We start from the raw sequence: 16,561 nt of genomic DNA, 5'->3' as shown, positions 1-16,561 counted from the left end.
AGCTATGTGTCTGGGACCCTCACAGGATGTGCTATCTGATGAAAGATGAGAGATGCAAGGGGCCGTTTGAAGAGAAACTTTAACATCCAGCCACACGTTACTGAACTTGATGAGGGGAGACGGGAGCCATAAAGTGTGTACTCATCCTTTCAGACCCCAGACGACTCCCCTAGGAAGTGCCCACATCTCCAGACATATCATCTTTTATTCATTGCCGTGGCAACTAATGAGCCCATCTCCGGGTTCAGACTGAAGCGTTGTCTGTCTGTCTGCCTTTTTTTGGGGGGGGGATCGTCAAAAAAGTAAAAATAAAACACATTTTCCCTGTTTGAGATATATTTAGGTTCGCGTGTCTCCGATATTTCACAAGTGAACCAACATTTAAAACCCTTTCATCTTACACAAAAGCCCCTCAGCGGACGCTCTACGTAACATAATTTAGAAAATGTGCAATTTGTTTCTTATTTGTTTATGCACGGATAATGCTTGCAGGAGGAAACACGGGGATCAATACAAACAGTGTTCATTGGACAAACCTGCCGATGTAACTCAGGAGGCTGAGATACAACCTGCACAGCAGCAACTGTAATAACATTATTCTCCATCACTGTCTGTCTCTCTCCTCGCTCACATAAACACTCGGGTTGCAGAGGAGGATAGGAATGAGCATCAAATGCACGCCCAGTTCCAACACACTTTATTAACCCTTTTCCATTTTCATTTTTTCCTATTCCAATCTGTTTCGCATCCTGTTCTGCCACCCCTCGCTCTCTAAAATGCCCTAATGAGATTGCCTCCTTATTCCACACGTCTGCTGCTGTATGTGATGGAGTCGTCTCAGACAAAGCCAGGGTTTTCTTTTTTAAATGCTTTAAGTGCATTCATGTGGTCTCAGAATAATCGGTAAAAAATTGTTGCTGAAGGGAAATTCACATGAGCGGCGTATAAAATCAGAACAACAACTTGGTAAGTCTGCAGAAATTTTGGTACATGAGTTGCTAACGTCATGCACAGAAACATGGCAGAAGAAAGAGAGCGTTTGCTTGAGGGTAAAAAAACTTTTGATTAATGCAAAAATATTAATTGCAAATCAATTCCTTGCAAACATTTAGTTTGCAATCAGGTATTAAGTTGTAGAGTGACCTAGATTCGTTAAAAAAAAATCCTTTTTCTTTGCGTGTCGAGAAGTTGTTTGAATGCTCTGAACATATTTTGTTTAGTGTTTTTTTCCACATTAGGACTCTCATAACGACTTCGCAACCCGGGAAATCTGAAAAGAACGTGAATGCACAATTTCTTCTGGGTGTTCTAGCTGCTCTTCAGTCTGATGTGACGTTGCACGTCGACAGGAGCCGTGTCTGCTGGGGGTACTCCAGATAGGATGCTTGCGATGCTGCATCATGCCACTGTTTTAATTACGAGGGAAGCACGCTGCGCAAAGCAATGAAGGTTCATTACAGATGTGATAGATTTTAACAAGGACGATGTTCATTTTACAGAGCCTCCTAATCCAGGGATGTTGTTGGTCATTAAGACGGTTTCTTGCTGACTTAGTAGAAAAGAAATTACCTCTCCCTGTGCTGTTGGCCTCAAGCTGCAATGTCACATATGGTGAGGGGGCGAAGAAAATGAGATGGATGTAGCTGTTTTATTCTACAGTGGGAATTTAAAGCTACACTGCTGGCAAAAGGGTGTAAGGCCCTGACCATAAACTGCAATATCCATGATTTAAATCTGGACATGAACCTTTTTGCTTGGTTTCATGGTTTTCTCATCTATCTCCTCTTCTTCTTCTTCTTGGCGAGGAGTGGTCTCTGGCTGACCTGGATTGGTCTACAGGTACTGTAGGGCTTCATACTGTACGGTAAGATAAGTGTCTGTGAAAAATGTGGTCAGTGTGTTAGAAAGATTTTTTTGAAAAAAAAAAAAAAAAGCACAGCACGTGCTGTGCCAGAGCAGGGTCACTGATATGGTCCTTGCTCTGGCCTGGTTCCTCACGCCAGAGCAGGGTAGAGTCCGATTATCAGAGGACAGGAGGATCCACTCAGATGGTGATGATGATGACTCATCACAGTGACATCACAGAGTCAACAGTTCCGCTGAACCAATCAGAGCCTGTCTGGGCTCTGACTCATAAATTAGAGAAGCAGACTGGGATGCTGTTTGGAAGAAGGGGGGCTGTCCAAGGGCAAACCAAGGACGACGACGGTAACTCTATTTTCTTGGCAGTAATTGAAAGCCTTTCTGGCTACTTGGAGGATTTGCAGATGAATTCATTGCTGCATGGATGTTAAATATATTTAACTGACCATCTGACACGCACGCACACGCACACGCACACACACACACACACACACACACACACACACACACACACACACGCACGTAGTGCATCAGGTTTGCTCAAGGTTTCTGCCTCTGAACACAAGTTTACTCAGCAAATCTCTTCCAACACAAATTTATCATTCTGCTCTGAGAAAAAAAAGGACAAGTGTGCACATCAGTGTGTGTACATTAAGAGAAGAAAAACTGGCTTGTGCAAACTCAAAGGCGGACATGTGCAGATATGCGTGCGTGCGTGCGAACGAATTTAAATCGGCGAGAGTTCCGAGCACACAGGTCAAAGGTCTGGGTGCAGTCGAGTGATTCATCGTTTTTTATTGGCAGATGCGAGCCATCAATCAGATCTGCGGGCGCTCGCCTGCCTGCTCAGACGGTGAGCACAAGACCGAGGGGGGGCGAGTAACGGACCCTGCTTCATGACCACTGATGCGATTACTTCCACCAAGGGCAAAGTGGAGAGAATCACTATTAACTTATTACACTGTCCCATGACACTGCCTCTGTTCTAATAAAACATATGGCTGGAACATGTTCATTAGCAACCTACAAATTTCTTTGGTGCAAAAGGTGTGAATGATGAAGACATGTGGGAAAAGTTTTAATTAAAGAGAAAAACATGCAGTATATAATAAAAAGAAAAAACCCATACATTGATAAATAGAATAATATCTATATGTAGCGTAAAATAGATGCTGGCTGCAGCATCTATGTTCATTTTCATCTTGGGGGTTGTGTGTGTGTGTGTTTGTGTGCAGACGAGCGTGTGTGTATCCTCCCGACGTCGAACCCTGTAAGAGCACCAGACGTCATAGATCACTGGTTTTCTCTCCGGAGACAAGAGCGAGCGACGCAGGGAGGGTAAGAGGATGAAGGCACTGACGGGGGGCGGGCGGCTGGGTGATGGAGGTGATAGGTAATTCTGCCTAATACCCTGGATGAGAAAAAGCCAGACTCTTAAGGGGGGTGGGGGGGGTTCTTCACCGGATGACTGGCTCTGGGGTTATGAGGCAGTAGATATTGCGCTTTATCAATCCTCTTTGATGGCAGATTTGATTTCTCAACAATTGACAGCTTTTGACGGTGCCGGATTGCCGTAAGAATAGATTAGCATACTTCCTGGACTGTATAGAGGTCAAAGCATTAGCCACTCGATAGTGATACCAGTCGAAGAATTTTGTATTATATTATATTATATTTCTAAGTCATTAGCTCGTTCAAAGCTTTGGCTTTAGTCAATTTCAGTAGCTGAGCCGCTGCATCGCCGACGGGAAGAATTGTTGGGGATTCCATAATGTAAACATGACTTTGACATGGCTTTCCTATATTTACACCAGCTGATGGCGGCATGGCATACAGACCGATTTGGAGGACTCCAACGACCCCGAGGAGAGGGTGTCCCGACTGCTGCGGCTCTTGGAGCTGAGGTGCGGCGAGGACGACGGCGAGTCGTCGATGTACGGCAGGATGTCGTGGTGCCGCCGCTGCTCCTCCGCGCGGTCCGCGTCGTAACCGTACGTGGGAGGGGTCCCGGTGAAATGACCATCTGCGAAGGGGAGAGAACCAAATCTTCAGTTAGTGTCTTTTACATTTCTTTCAACTTTTTATTGGTTCCTAGTGAGTCTGCGGTGGAGGGATGTTTTTACGCACACACACATGGTGATGCTAAACATAATATCATATTTTTGACAAAACCCATTTATTTAACCTGATGTCACACTGACTGCAGGCTGGGCAGGATCAAAGTGCGCCACACGCTCACAAATACCGTATTGCAGAATAAATTTTCACTAATTAATGCAGCTCTGTAAAACTGGGGCACACAAAATGAGTTTCCCCCTGCATCTTTGTTCATGCATTCATAATTTTAATTTTTTTAAACCCAACAAAGCTCTGAAAGGAAGCCCTTGAAAAGGCTGACTACAAAGTGGGTCAAGGTTCGAATAATTGCAACACAGAGTGCGGCACCTCCAGGGAAATTTCCAGCAACCGCCCTCTGACCTGCTTCTGCAAAACGGGCGCGCGATCGCTCCCTCTGTGGGAAAACAACTCTGCTGTCACACGGTGGTTATGCCTGTGATTATAAGGCCTGAACAAGACACAAAAGTACAGTACAAGCGGGCTGGACGTCGCCAAACAAAGTGCCACATGACAACAAATGACTTGTTTTACGATGTCACGCTTACGCATTATAGTTCAGGGGTTCAAGTCGAGGCTTCCATTAAAACACCCGGGGCAGAGAGTACAGTCAGCGGTTCGGGGAATCTCGTGTGTAACAGCTGAGGGGAAGACATCAAGCATGTCTGACTATGACAGAAGACCTTTTGCTCATCTCCTCCTCCCACTTGGACATTCAACAGAGCCACACTTCTCAGAGAGCTGGCCGGGGACCGGGGCCTCCTCTGTGCTGACTCAGACTAATAACATGCCAAAAACACACAAACACACACACACACGCACGCACGCACAAGCGCACGCACACACACACACACACACACACACACACACACACACACACACACACACACACACACACACACACACACACACACACACACACACACACACACACACACACACACACACACACACACACACACACACACACACACACACACACACACACACACACACACTCGCAGTCCAGAAAGCTGTTATAGTTCCCACCAATTATAAGCCCTTCTGTAGCTTTAAAACACATCCAGCTGACACGTACCCCAGTACTTATGATTCCCTGCGATCTCTACTTTCATAAATACTTGGTCACATTCTCGGACATATGCTCCTAAATTCACAGGGTGAGAGGGGGGAAAAACAAAAAAGACAGAAAAAGATAGAAAGAACAATGCCAGTGTGTCCGGGGGCCCGTCTGACCTTCAGCCCACCCACCGCTTGCTCCGTGTACTCGCCGCTGCCAGTGGGCGGCTGCTGGCCCCACGGTGCCTCGCTTCGACCGTTGGCGCCCTGCCCGGAAAAGACCAACATGGGCACCGCGAGTGTGTGAGTGTGTTTGTGTGCAAACAATCTCTCCCCTCAATGCCAAACCCTGCAGCAGCAAACCAAACTGAGTGGTGCACTACTACTACACATTCTTCATTCATTTTTATTCTTAGCAGGCGCTGCTGCCGTTATTGTGCAACTGCTGCACATATGCTGTTATTTGTATGTTTAAGTATGGTCACAGACACTTGCTTATTACTTTCTAGTGTTGCACTTTGCTCGATCCTCTCCTTCAGCCTTTACTTTAGCCTTATAACCTTTTTATAGCTTGTTACAACATGCTTACAAACAGAAAAACACGTTTTTGTCACATCTGATGTCTGGGTGGGAAATGAGTGGGTACCATCCAGGCATGCTTTTCTTTTTGTTTTCATTTTCCTCAAAATATCTATAACATCTGAAGCTGATATTATATTAAAAAAAGAGGGCTCCTCCAAGAACTCAAAAGTTGCTGCAGGACAGGCTTTAATCTTTCTGCCACCCTGCTTTGGAAATAAGCTGTCACTAGAAAAACACTGAAGGACTGTAAGCGTGTGTGTGTGTGTGTGTGTGTGTGTGTGTGCGTGTGTGTGTGTGTGTGTGTGTGAGATGCTTCTAGTACCCACACACAGCCCACAGGCCAAAAATATTGGGCATCCAAACAACAATTTTTTAGTACGTAACCACCTCTTGGTTGAAACAGGGCACAGTTACAGACCTAAGACCACATTCATGAATAATAATGATAAACTGAACATAAAACTGAGGCTACACGAAATGCCAAATGAATCACCGCAGCTCTGACTAACTGAATGCAGACTCTTCTGGGGAAGGGATGTCTATATGGTACAAAAACATACAAAAGCCAGAAGCCAAATTGCTCCAGTTCATCTGCTTCTTCCAAACAAAACACATTCTCCTTTATAAACACATTATTTTTACTAATGCATCATAACTGTTGAGACCTGCTAATTATGAGCTTTCCAACATATAGTGTTCATGTACATCTCCGAACCATCTTATTGCTTAATGTATTTGGGGCAAAAATAGAGCATGAGTGTTTACATGACCAGCAGTTTCCAATGGGGGGAGGGACTGAGCGTCACGGGTTTGTTAATGGGTCACTATAGCCTGTGGTCGTCAAACACTAGGCTCCAGTTTGACCGCATCTGACCTCATCTCGGCTCAGACATGGCTTCTAACGTCTAACGCCTCTGTCTCTCTCTCTCTGTCGCTCACATTCTTTCTTTCACGTGTCTCTGCTGATTTGTGGCCTCCTCATCCTCATGCTGCTCATAGATCAGCGTCTTCATCTTCCTAACTTACACATTTGCGTAGCGAGCGGAGCAAATACACACACACACGGACATTCCTGTAAAACAGTGTTTGGGAGGGGAACGGGTCCTTTTTTTCCCACTGCAGGTGGAAAGCTCCGGGGAGAAGCTGGGTGCTCCGCTGCTGCCATGGCGACACCTGGGTCTTTTTCCAAAACAATATCACGGGCCGGGCAGGGGTGTATCAGGGTGACATGCGACACCGTGACCTGTTGATGGGACGTCCTGCATAACCGAATACAGAGGTTTCAAATGCTGAACACGGGAGCTGCTCGCTTGAGCCAAATTCTCTTTCGTTTCTTGCCGATAACTCAGACGAGACGATTGATAGCACCCGAATACTTCCACACAAGCTGGACCAAAGCAAATGTGTGCTTAGCGTAGCCCAACAGATATCCTGCCTCTGCCCACAATCTGCCTACTACGACTCTAAAAACCACAACTGGTGAATGTTTTTTCTGTAGCAATTGTGACCCACTGTGAGTGAGACTGAGAAGTCATTTTTAAGAGGCTATTCAACATACTCAGCATTGCTTGTCTGAGTTTAATTGGGACAAAGAGCACTGTGGAAAACAGACAAAGGAAATGATTGTTTCCTAAAGCCCTGTAACGCTTTGTGTGGTGCCGGAGGAATGGAGGGGTGAAACCCCCCCAAAAAATTATAACCCAAAAAAACAAACGTACATTGTTAAGACGGAAACAATTCTGAAAAATGGCTACGATAGGAAAAATAAATTAAAAATAACAATCAAGAGAGAGAGAAGATGGAGACACTGCGACGGGATGAGAACCATGAAATTAGAGAGAGAGAGAGAGAGAGAGAGAGAGAGAGAGAGAGAGAGAGAGAGAGAGAGAGAGGGAGAGAGGGAGCGACTCTCAGAGGAGGCACAAGATATCCTCGATAGTATGAGCCGCTCCGCCATCCCCCCATCATGCTTTCCACTCAGCATGGCCGCCATTAATCTGCCCCGGCTGCTGACGCCTTTATTGGACTCTTGGTGGAGGCCTGTCATCCTAACACTGCCAATATAACCCCACCTCTAGCTTTCTCCCTCACTGACACACACATACAATTACAAATGCATTCACACGCTTACCTTAAAGCCCCACCCGGCCCCAGAGGGTCGCAATGTAACGCTTCAACAGAGACCCGTTTCTGGCTATTTCTCGACAGAGGAGAGAAGTAATCAGAGATTGAAAATGGCGTGTTTTAATGCCCCCCCCCCCCCATAAATCTGACTCACATACAGTGTGTTAGTAGGGCACTACTGTGGATTTGAGAGGAGCTAATCATACTGAGGAGGCCAGTGGAGATAAAGAAGATGCGCCCCGCTGCCTCAATTTTCATCACAGGCCTTAAAAAAAATAAAATGGTGTCATATTTATTTGTGTTACTGTTAAACCGCGAGGGAAACGGCACATGGGGTGAGAGTCGCTGCGAGGAGAAGAAGAGAAAGCGAGTTCCCCCATCCTCCAAAATATCCAATTTAGAGACAATTTAGCACAGAGGAGGGGGAGGAGCTGGTCGGCGAGTGAAAGTGGAAAGCCGTGGATATTAAAGTGAAGTCTCGGCTACTGTATCGCTGGGGGGGACAGACGTGCCTTCAAATGAACTTGAACATGGCGTCGCTCCCATCACCCTGCCGCGACTGCACGGGCACTTGACAGCAAGTTAATTTGATAAATGTCGCGGCCTCGTCATTAGGGGGCAGATGCGGTGCCACATAGTGCGTGGGCGGGTTCTATTCTTAAACTCCTTCTCCATATCTGCCATTTAAAATCCGAGAGCGGAGGCTCGTTTCACCTTCTCAGAAGACACGACCGCGGAGGCACTTTAGAGATCACAGTGGCCACTTTGCGTCCCTCATAGAAAAACCGTTCGGTGTCGCTAGATTGGGAGGCAAAATGGCTCAAAAGGTAAAAGTGAATGCTGAGGGTATTCGTCACATACACGCTGCCTTGGATTTCAATGAACAATCTGCATTTGTATATGGCCAACATAATCACTACCTCTCGCAGAGGCAATACTGTACGTCCCTGGACTTTTGATTTAACTTTCATGGTCTCCTTTTTTTTTTTTAAATCACGAAATACAATTTCACCAATCAAACCGTCAATCCCAGCCCGCCTGATGTCCATCTGCCGGTAAACTCCCTGCTCCCGCTTCCCGGCATTATTAACATACGAGCTGAGAAATCATAATAAACCAATTTGTTTCCTGGAGGTAATCTCTTTGCCTCAGCATTGATAATCTCTGTGGAATCGACCCAGCAGCAGCAGCAGCAGCAGCAGCAGCAGCAGCCGGTTTCAGTTATGAAGCTGGGATGATTGCCAAGGTGGAGATACTTCTCCTTTAAAAAAAAAAAAACAACAATAAAAAAAACAGCGCCCCCTGCAGTGATTTTATCATCCCTTTGTTTGAGGATGGACGGATGAGAGACAGAACGCAGCGACACAGGAAGAAGCGTGGCCTGAAATCACACCGTCAGAGGAAGCCGATCGGCGGAACAAGGACGTTTGTACATGTGTGTACCTGCGGCGCTGCTTCGTTTACCTCATAACGCTTACATTTGTGATAAAAGCTGTTTTTCTTGCGCTGAAACGTTCACATGGTTTTGAGAGTTTTTCTACAGCTGCCCACGGGAGCAGATGCAAACTGTTTGTCTATGTGTCTCCATGTCGTAAATCTCAACCAGGGGGGGGAAAAAATAAGCAATATCTGATGTGACAGCCAAGGCTGCTTGCATTGATGAGTTGGTTTGAGCAGCAGCACTGCCGGCGGCTGCCTGCATCATATACTGTACTTCTTAGTGAGATATCAAATGAATGTCTTCGGTGCTGTATTCCAGAGCATGTGGATTTTCTTGCAACACTGTAGGGCTTCAGTGTTTTGTTTAAGAGTTTGTGCTTTGTTAAAAAAAAATAAAAATGCTTATTGTTACTTCACTCGGATGTGTCGAGGATACTGATGCGACATTATTGCCAAACAACATGTCAATCATGTTGCGTTATCTTCATAACCCAAAGTGACATTTTCAAATTGCTGGTTTTTGTTCCACTAACAGTCCAAAAACACAAAGACGTTCGCTTTGCAATTATGTAACACATGAATGAGAAAAAGCAGCAAATTCTAACACTAGGCCTTTTTCACACAAAAAAACAACCCAAAAAAAAACTGGGATTTCCCTGAACGATTAATCCAACAAAGATTTTTATCAATCAATTTTGTGTTGACTGACTGATCAATTATTGGACACTTAAGATGATTGACTTCTTTGTTGTACGAGTCCAGGAGTTTTACTGCGTCACAGTCGTGAACAGATGAGACGAGGAAAACAACAGGAAGATGATCTGGTAAAAAAACAGAAGGGAAAAACCGATGAAACGAGACGGAGAGAATGACAAAAGCCGACAGGCAGGTAGCAGATGTATACAGAGAGAACTGACTCGAACGCGGGCGTAAACATAATTACAGGGGGAAAAAATAAAGTCATGGATGCAAAGATGATTTCACAACCCATCATTCGGAGAGTCACTAAGTCTGTCAGACGGGATGACGAAGAACCGTATGTTGGATCTCGTGTGTTATGACAGCTTCTCCCTCTGCACCCACCGCTTCTCTGCCTATTTCAGTCTACATCTCCCGTATTCTCTCTCCGTCTCCTTCCTGCCGCCACTTTCTTTGATCACACAAGAGTGTGTGTTGAGTATGTGGCCACATACTCGTCACACACACACACGCGCCGATCTGTCCTCATCCTTGCAGACAAAACCTTTGATTCCGTAAGCGCCTGTCGTGTCTTCTCCGTCAACTGCTAAAGTCATTAGGAAGGAGGACTCATTACTCCGGGCCCCCCGAAGCATTATGGGGGAAATAAGCGTTCAAATTGCTGCAAAAATCACACAGAGACTCTGATTAATAATACAGCATGCTAAATTACCAGCCCCGCTCTGGAACATGGCCCGACACTCATTAGACTGTGGTTTTTCTACAGGCAAAGATGGTAATGGACGATGAAAAGTAGAAGACGCTCGGCTTTTAGGCTTGTTAAAAGTCGGCAAATGACGAGGCTGTGGGGATTGCAGCGTGGAGGAGCGATGATGGGACTTAAGTATCGATTGTCTTGCTCTCTGCATCTAATGAAAGTAATCACAATAATAACACAATGAATAACTTTCCTTCGCCTTTCTTTCTCTTGCTCGCTTATCTTCTAGATTATAATCTCTCCTCAGCATTTTTTTTTCTCCTTTGTTGCATGCCAGCTGTCCTCTTATTCTCCGTTCCAAGTTGGGCCTTTGCGGGGGCCCGGCCAACGATCGCACCACAACGGTAGATCTTGGGAGAAGACCCCCCCGGGGCCCTCTGACACCTTTAATGCATCTTGAGCACCCGCAAAACCACTGCGTGCGTTTCCGAGCGGCCTCGTTAATCCATCCAGACCCAAGCTCCTGGCACTTAAATCTCCACGGCCATCCGCAAAAAAACACTCAGCGTCGCCCATCAACAAGTAATGTGTGGGTTTTTAAATGACACCAATGTAGGTAGAATGACCGAAACTATCTTTTTGAGCCACGTGTTGAACGAGAGTATCTTAAAACCGGTTTGACTGGAACAGTTTCAACTGACTTAGTAGACACAGGAACAGATCACCATGACAAAAGATGTCACACAGGGTGAAGAGGTCATGATCATCTTTGCAGAAGAAGCTTAAAATAGGTGAAACTGTCGTGTTGACGATTCATGTGTCAGGATGCTAGCATTTGTTAAGAAACAGTAAGTAACGGCTGAGGCATGGAAAAGCGCAGGTATTGGGCGACTGAATACATGAGCCAAATTTCATGGCGATCCATCCAATAGTTTCCAATAGATGAGATATTTGAGCCTATGACGAACAGATCGAAAGATCAACATTGCCATCCCCAGAGCCTTTATTAGCAGGGCTAATAAAATGACAACATCAACATACTGTACAGTAAAAAAAAAAATGCTTTCACACAATCACAGGTGTTAAGTGTCTTCATGCGTCTGTTGCTGGAGGCTAGAGGCTGGAGGCAGACCACGCCCCCCCCCCCCCCCCCCCCCCCCCCCCCCCCCCCCCGCCCCGCCCAAGGAGAGCAAAGGTCGGAGGCTAGAGGTTAACGCATTGGAGGACTGGGGGACAAAGGTCACATGGGTTTTGTTACCGTGTGTGTGACTGTGTGTGTGAGTGCGTTTGTGTATCCATGTAAGTCTGCCTGGAGCAGGGGAGCTGAAATCCAATTACCAAACAGTATCGCTACTTTGATCAATAAAAACCACCAGCTACGACCATGCACACAGGCCCCTTATCAGATATTGAAAACACATAGCTCTGCTTAAAAATATTATCACGTCTTGAAATCATGAAGTGGACCAAAGTGGCTTAACAAAACTGACTTGACCCAGTCATCGGTTGCAAAATGATACGTGTCAGTCATTAGATCAAAATCAAATACACAAGTAAATCTCTCTGTTATAGCTCTGAAAAGCCCAAAGTCTTTGGGGATTATTTGTTTTCCTCCAAATTACGCCAAATTACAAGACAGTCACTCCGTTTCTAATAGGCAGCTTTTATGAAAAGTTCTCTTTAATTCTAAACACACTACACCAGCTGGAGGCCGAGGTACAGTGGTTACATGCAGCGTAGGAAACTTGGTGGTTTTCTAAAAGGAGCGCCCATGTGAGCAGCGAGCGCTACCGTGGGCCGGGCCTTAGAAAACTTGGCAAAGCAGAAATGAAGTAAAAGTGCAAATGGCTCATATGTTCGCCAATCATCTCGTGTCCTTCACCCAGCAGGCTGACATTCAGCAAATGTGAGTTCGGGGCATTATTTCATCTCCGAGGCACATTACATCACGCCCCACACAATCCCCAGATTCCTGTAACGCAGGTTATGTTGCCCCCCCCCCCCGCTGCTGTTGTCGCTGCCGAGCTCGTCTCCGAGGAACCGGAACCTCTGTCAGGCCTCTCAGCCAAACAACCGAACATCAGCCTCCGCAATAAAAAGACAATTAGCTCCATACAGACAGTATATTCTTGTGACATTTTTATATTTGATACAGGACATTCAATCATTATTATGTTCTAACATGTCATGTTGTCACGTCATTAGTCATTTGGATGGTCCCTGCGCTGCAAGATCGTACTAATTTCACCATATAAACACGTTTTATCGATGTATTTCGTGCCAAACTACAGAATGTAACAAAATATGAGGTGGGAAAGTTTCCACATATTAATCAATAGGATACCAGGAAGCTGGAACTGTAGCCTTATTTGATGGTATATTCGATTTTCATTGGGTGAAAGGTCGGATAAGGTTATTTCTAAATTTCCCTGTACAAACAAATGAATGTAACATAAACCTGGGAACATCCTCGCTTAATAATATATATATATATGGTTGAAGTATGAAACCTGAAAACAAACCAAAAAGGCCACACTCACTCTACCTTTACCCTATCGCACAGCTCGCGGCTCAGACTCCGCGGCCCGCAAGCAGAGCTTATCATCGACAAACAGCAGAGCGAGCACAAAGGGCCAGAACCTGCCTAATCTCTGGTCAAACACAAGCCGCAGCCTCGTCGCCGCTCGGGGCAATAAACTGCTGCTTTATGCCGTAGCTGTTCAGGCGACACGCGCATTAGGAACTCTGCTAAACGGACCGTAGAGATTTGCCAAAGCCCCGTCTCCAGGGGAACTGTTGCCTGGGCTACCGCAGCCAACAGGAAGAGCATTTCATTTCTGATTAGGTAACCTGTCAAGATACAGAAGAGGCTTTTATTCATGCTACTTAAAAATATATATATATAACCGGTAGGTATTAAGCATCCCATGCGAATATCTTATGAATGTTTGTTTTTTTTGTCATTCAAATTTAGACTGATATTTGCCTCATGGGCAGAATTCGTGGATGTTACCTGCATCTGCCTGCATTATCATTCGTTTCTTGACATCCACCTGATCAGGTCTTGACCCAACAATGAGCCTCATTCAAAACAGAGAACAAGACGGGAAAAAAATATGCGAGACGGCATTCCACCATAAGGTAAGCTGTCATTTTTAAGTCCTTATAATGCATTTCGCTCCCAATCTGGTTGCCATGGAATTTCTGTGGCCTGTATCTGTTCTTCTCTAATCTTCTCCTCCTCCCCCATCTTTACACTGGCACTGGGCCAGTCTGACTGTCTGCCAGTTTCGAGCGTCCCGGCATCAATTACCTGAACCCCGGCACTCACATATTCCCATAATGACTCCAAAACCTACTCTCACAAACACTTGCACCATCTATGCCCCCCCCCCACACACACACACACACACAATGCCTGATCAAATACACACTCATGAGATCATAGAAATTATGCACACTTTTAAGGACTCTCAGTCTTTTTCTTTCTTTCACGTGAACACACATCATAGAATGAGGACACGGAATAATTAGGCAGATAAAAAAAAAAAAGAAGCAGTGCCTACACAGACAGTCATTTCAATTATCTCTATTCCTCTGGCTGTCTGGATGCTGCTGACTCTTGAAGGTTATGGGCTCAGCTCACCACATTCTCCTCTGGGACTGAAGTCATGTGGAGCCCAATTGTTATTTGATTCTCCTCCATGAAGGATCCGAATGCTCGATCTCCCCACTGACCCTCCTGATGCGCTGCTGTATCTCTATCCCTGTCTTCCTGCAGCTGTGTCAACCAGGAAAAACAGTCTATACAAGTTCAGGTCTTATTCAGGATCAATCGATTTTTTTTGGATTCTGCAGGATCCTCATGGTATTTTGTAGTCTCTATACAGCTGCGATGTGAAATGATAAACAGGGGTGTTTGAATCAAGCAACCTCTTTCCCCACCCCTCGCTTCCACCCTTAAATCCTCCCAGGTATTTTACTGGATGCGTTCAGCCCAGGCCTGGTCACCTTGGCAACAGGACCTCGCAGGGACACACAGAAAACTCCGGGTGTGGACCTGTGTGTGTGTGTGTGTGTGTGTGCGCGCGCTCTTTATCTGCTTCCCCCTGGAAACGCACGCAGGCTCCATGTCCCCCATGACCTCTGTCTCAAGGACACGACTCACACATGAACACAAAGTCGCAAAGGGGAATGTGTTCATACATAGCACATGCATATATATGCAGTGTGACTTTAAGTAAATCCTCTGTAACCCCGTGCTGGAATGGTTAAGTGTGTTATGTAATAAATGCATGAATACAAAAAGTGCACACTCGCAAATGCTCACCTCGCAAGAGCATCAGTCTCCATCCAACCATCAACTATCCGTCCATCCACGTAATTCAATCGAGAGATCGGTGCAAACACAAAATGAATTGGTATGAATGTTTGAGGTAGAGGCGAATTGCTCTATCCGCATTCAACTTGGTCGAACCACATGTTCAGATCAAGGGGAAAAATAGGCACGACGGGAATTACATCAGTTACATCACTGGATTTCACCGTTTATCCATCAAATGCTCCAGAGGAACAAAACAGACACTGTGAAACATGCAAGGGCATAGGTCCCACTGGAGAGAGACTCAACTTTTTTTGGTCCAACACCGTGCAGAGGACACAAGAGAGGTGTTGATAGAAACGTTTATATGCCAGTGTCCTAGTTTACTACGTTGCTCTCACAGTAATAAGCTTAATGAGTTGCATCAAGTCCTTTCTGGACCTTTTTTTGTCCTGAGTTTCAGCTCAGGTGACCTACAAGGCACCTCATCTTATTATCCGATTGCTGTACATAGTTGGGGGCCACATGCATCCGAGACAAGGACCTGCAGACGCTGCTCGGGGCTGAATAACTCCTCTATATATTCTAAAATATTCCTCTGAAAAGACAATGTGACAAGTCTTTCCACCAAAATACACTCCACAGAAATCACTGCAAGCCTGCCCTCGTGAAAAAAGGAACAGGGTTTGACGGAAAGTTAGCGAGAGAAAAACAGCGAGAAGACAGATGAGACGAGATAGGAGCTTCTCAGAAGCATTAACTACTGAGAGAGAGACAGTGAGGGAGGCAGTGTGAATTAGGGTCTTTCTTCTCCGGCGCCTCGAGGGAGGAATGATGTATTCAATTTGGGTTAAAAGAATGTGTTCAGAAAGGAAACGCTCCGGCGGGCCTGGTGTGCATGCGAGACACAGATTGGAGGATTAATGCCTTTTTTCTGTGTGTGTCTCTCTCTCTCTGCTGGATGGTAATTGAGAGATTCGAGAGCGGACCTTTTCGCTGAGCCAGAACAAGGCTACAAGCTGTCACTGAAAAAAAACACAGTCATGGCCACAAGGGCAGCTGACTGTCACTCCAAACTGTAAAAAAAAACCCAAAAAACAAAAACCATCATACTCAGGAGGACGGAGGCCGCGTTCCATCCCTGGATCTTCACCTTCGACCTCTGATCTTCTTCACTCCGTTTTCTCTCATCTACCTTTTTCAATCACATCTCTCTGTATCTTTCTGCTAATCATTTCATTACTCTCCCGTGCCTCTGCTCTCCTTTCATCTCTCTGGGGTGATGACTGCTATTGAGGTGCCAGTTACACAGCCCTGCTATAGGGTAATGTAAGCCTGCTTATGTAACGCGAGACGCCATACGAGCAGCGGAGAGAGCAGGGGCACCACAGGTTGCCGAGCCGCGTGCGCCCACGGATGTCACTTAAGCGTGCAGTGCATTATGAGGGCGCAGCGGAGCATGTAGGCACTTTTAAAGCTTCTATTCCTAATCAGGAAGCTAATATTGGTTTCGCTCGGCTGTACCAAAACGCTCTGAGTCAAATAATGCAATAACAAGCGCTTACTGTATGATAATCTGCGGGAAAGGTACAACTCTATCACAATTCTTGGCAGGGTACATGCAGGGTACAGCATTTGTCTAGCACGAAAGCATGATATAA

The 16,561-nt window shown here is 45.7% G+C and overlaps 1 protein-coding gene across 1 annotated transcript in view; it reads right to left on the bottom strand.

Annotated features, from left to right (window-relative positions):
* The window catches only part of bcr (BCR activator of RhoGEF and GTPase), a 72,015-nt gene that overhangs the window by 29,499 nt on the left and 25,955 nt on the right, over window positions 1-16,561 (bottom strand). Inside the window, exon 2 of the mRNA XM_035607335.2 lies at window positions 3,702-3,886. Coding sequence (XP_035463228.2) covers window positions 3,702-3,886 — 185 coding nt within the window. The remainder of the gene's footprint in view (window positions 1-3,701; window positions 3,887-16,561) is intronic.

This window comes from Scophthalmus maximus, chromosome 20 (assembly GCF_022379125.1).
Source record: "Scophthalmus maximus strain ysfricsl-2021 chromosome 20, ASM2237912v1, whole genome shotgun sequence".
Taxonomy (NCBI): domain Eukaryota; kingdom Metazoa; phylum Chordata; class Actinopteri; order Pleuronectiformes; family Scophthalmidae; genus Scophthalmus; species Scophthalmus maximus.
The sequence above is the reverse complement of the archived record's forward strand: the minus strand, read 5'-3'. Positions and strand labels throughout refer to the sequence as shown.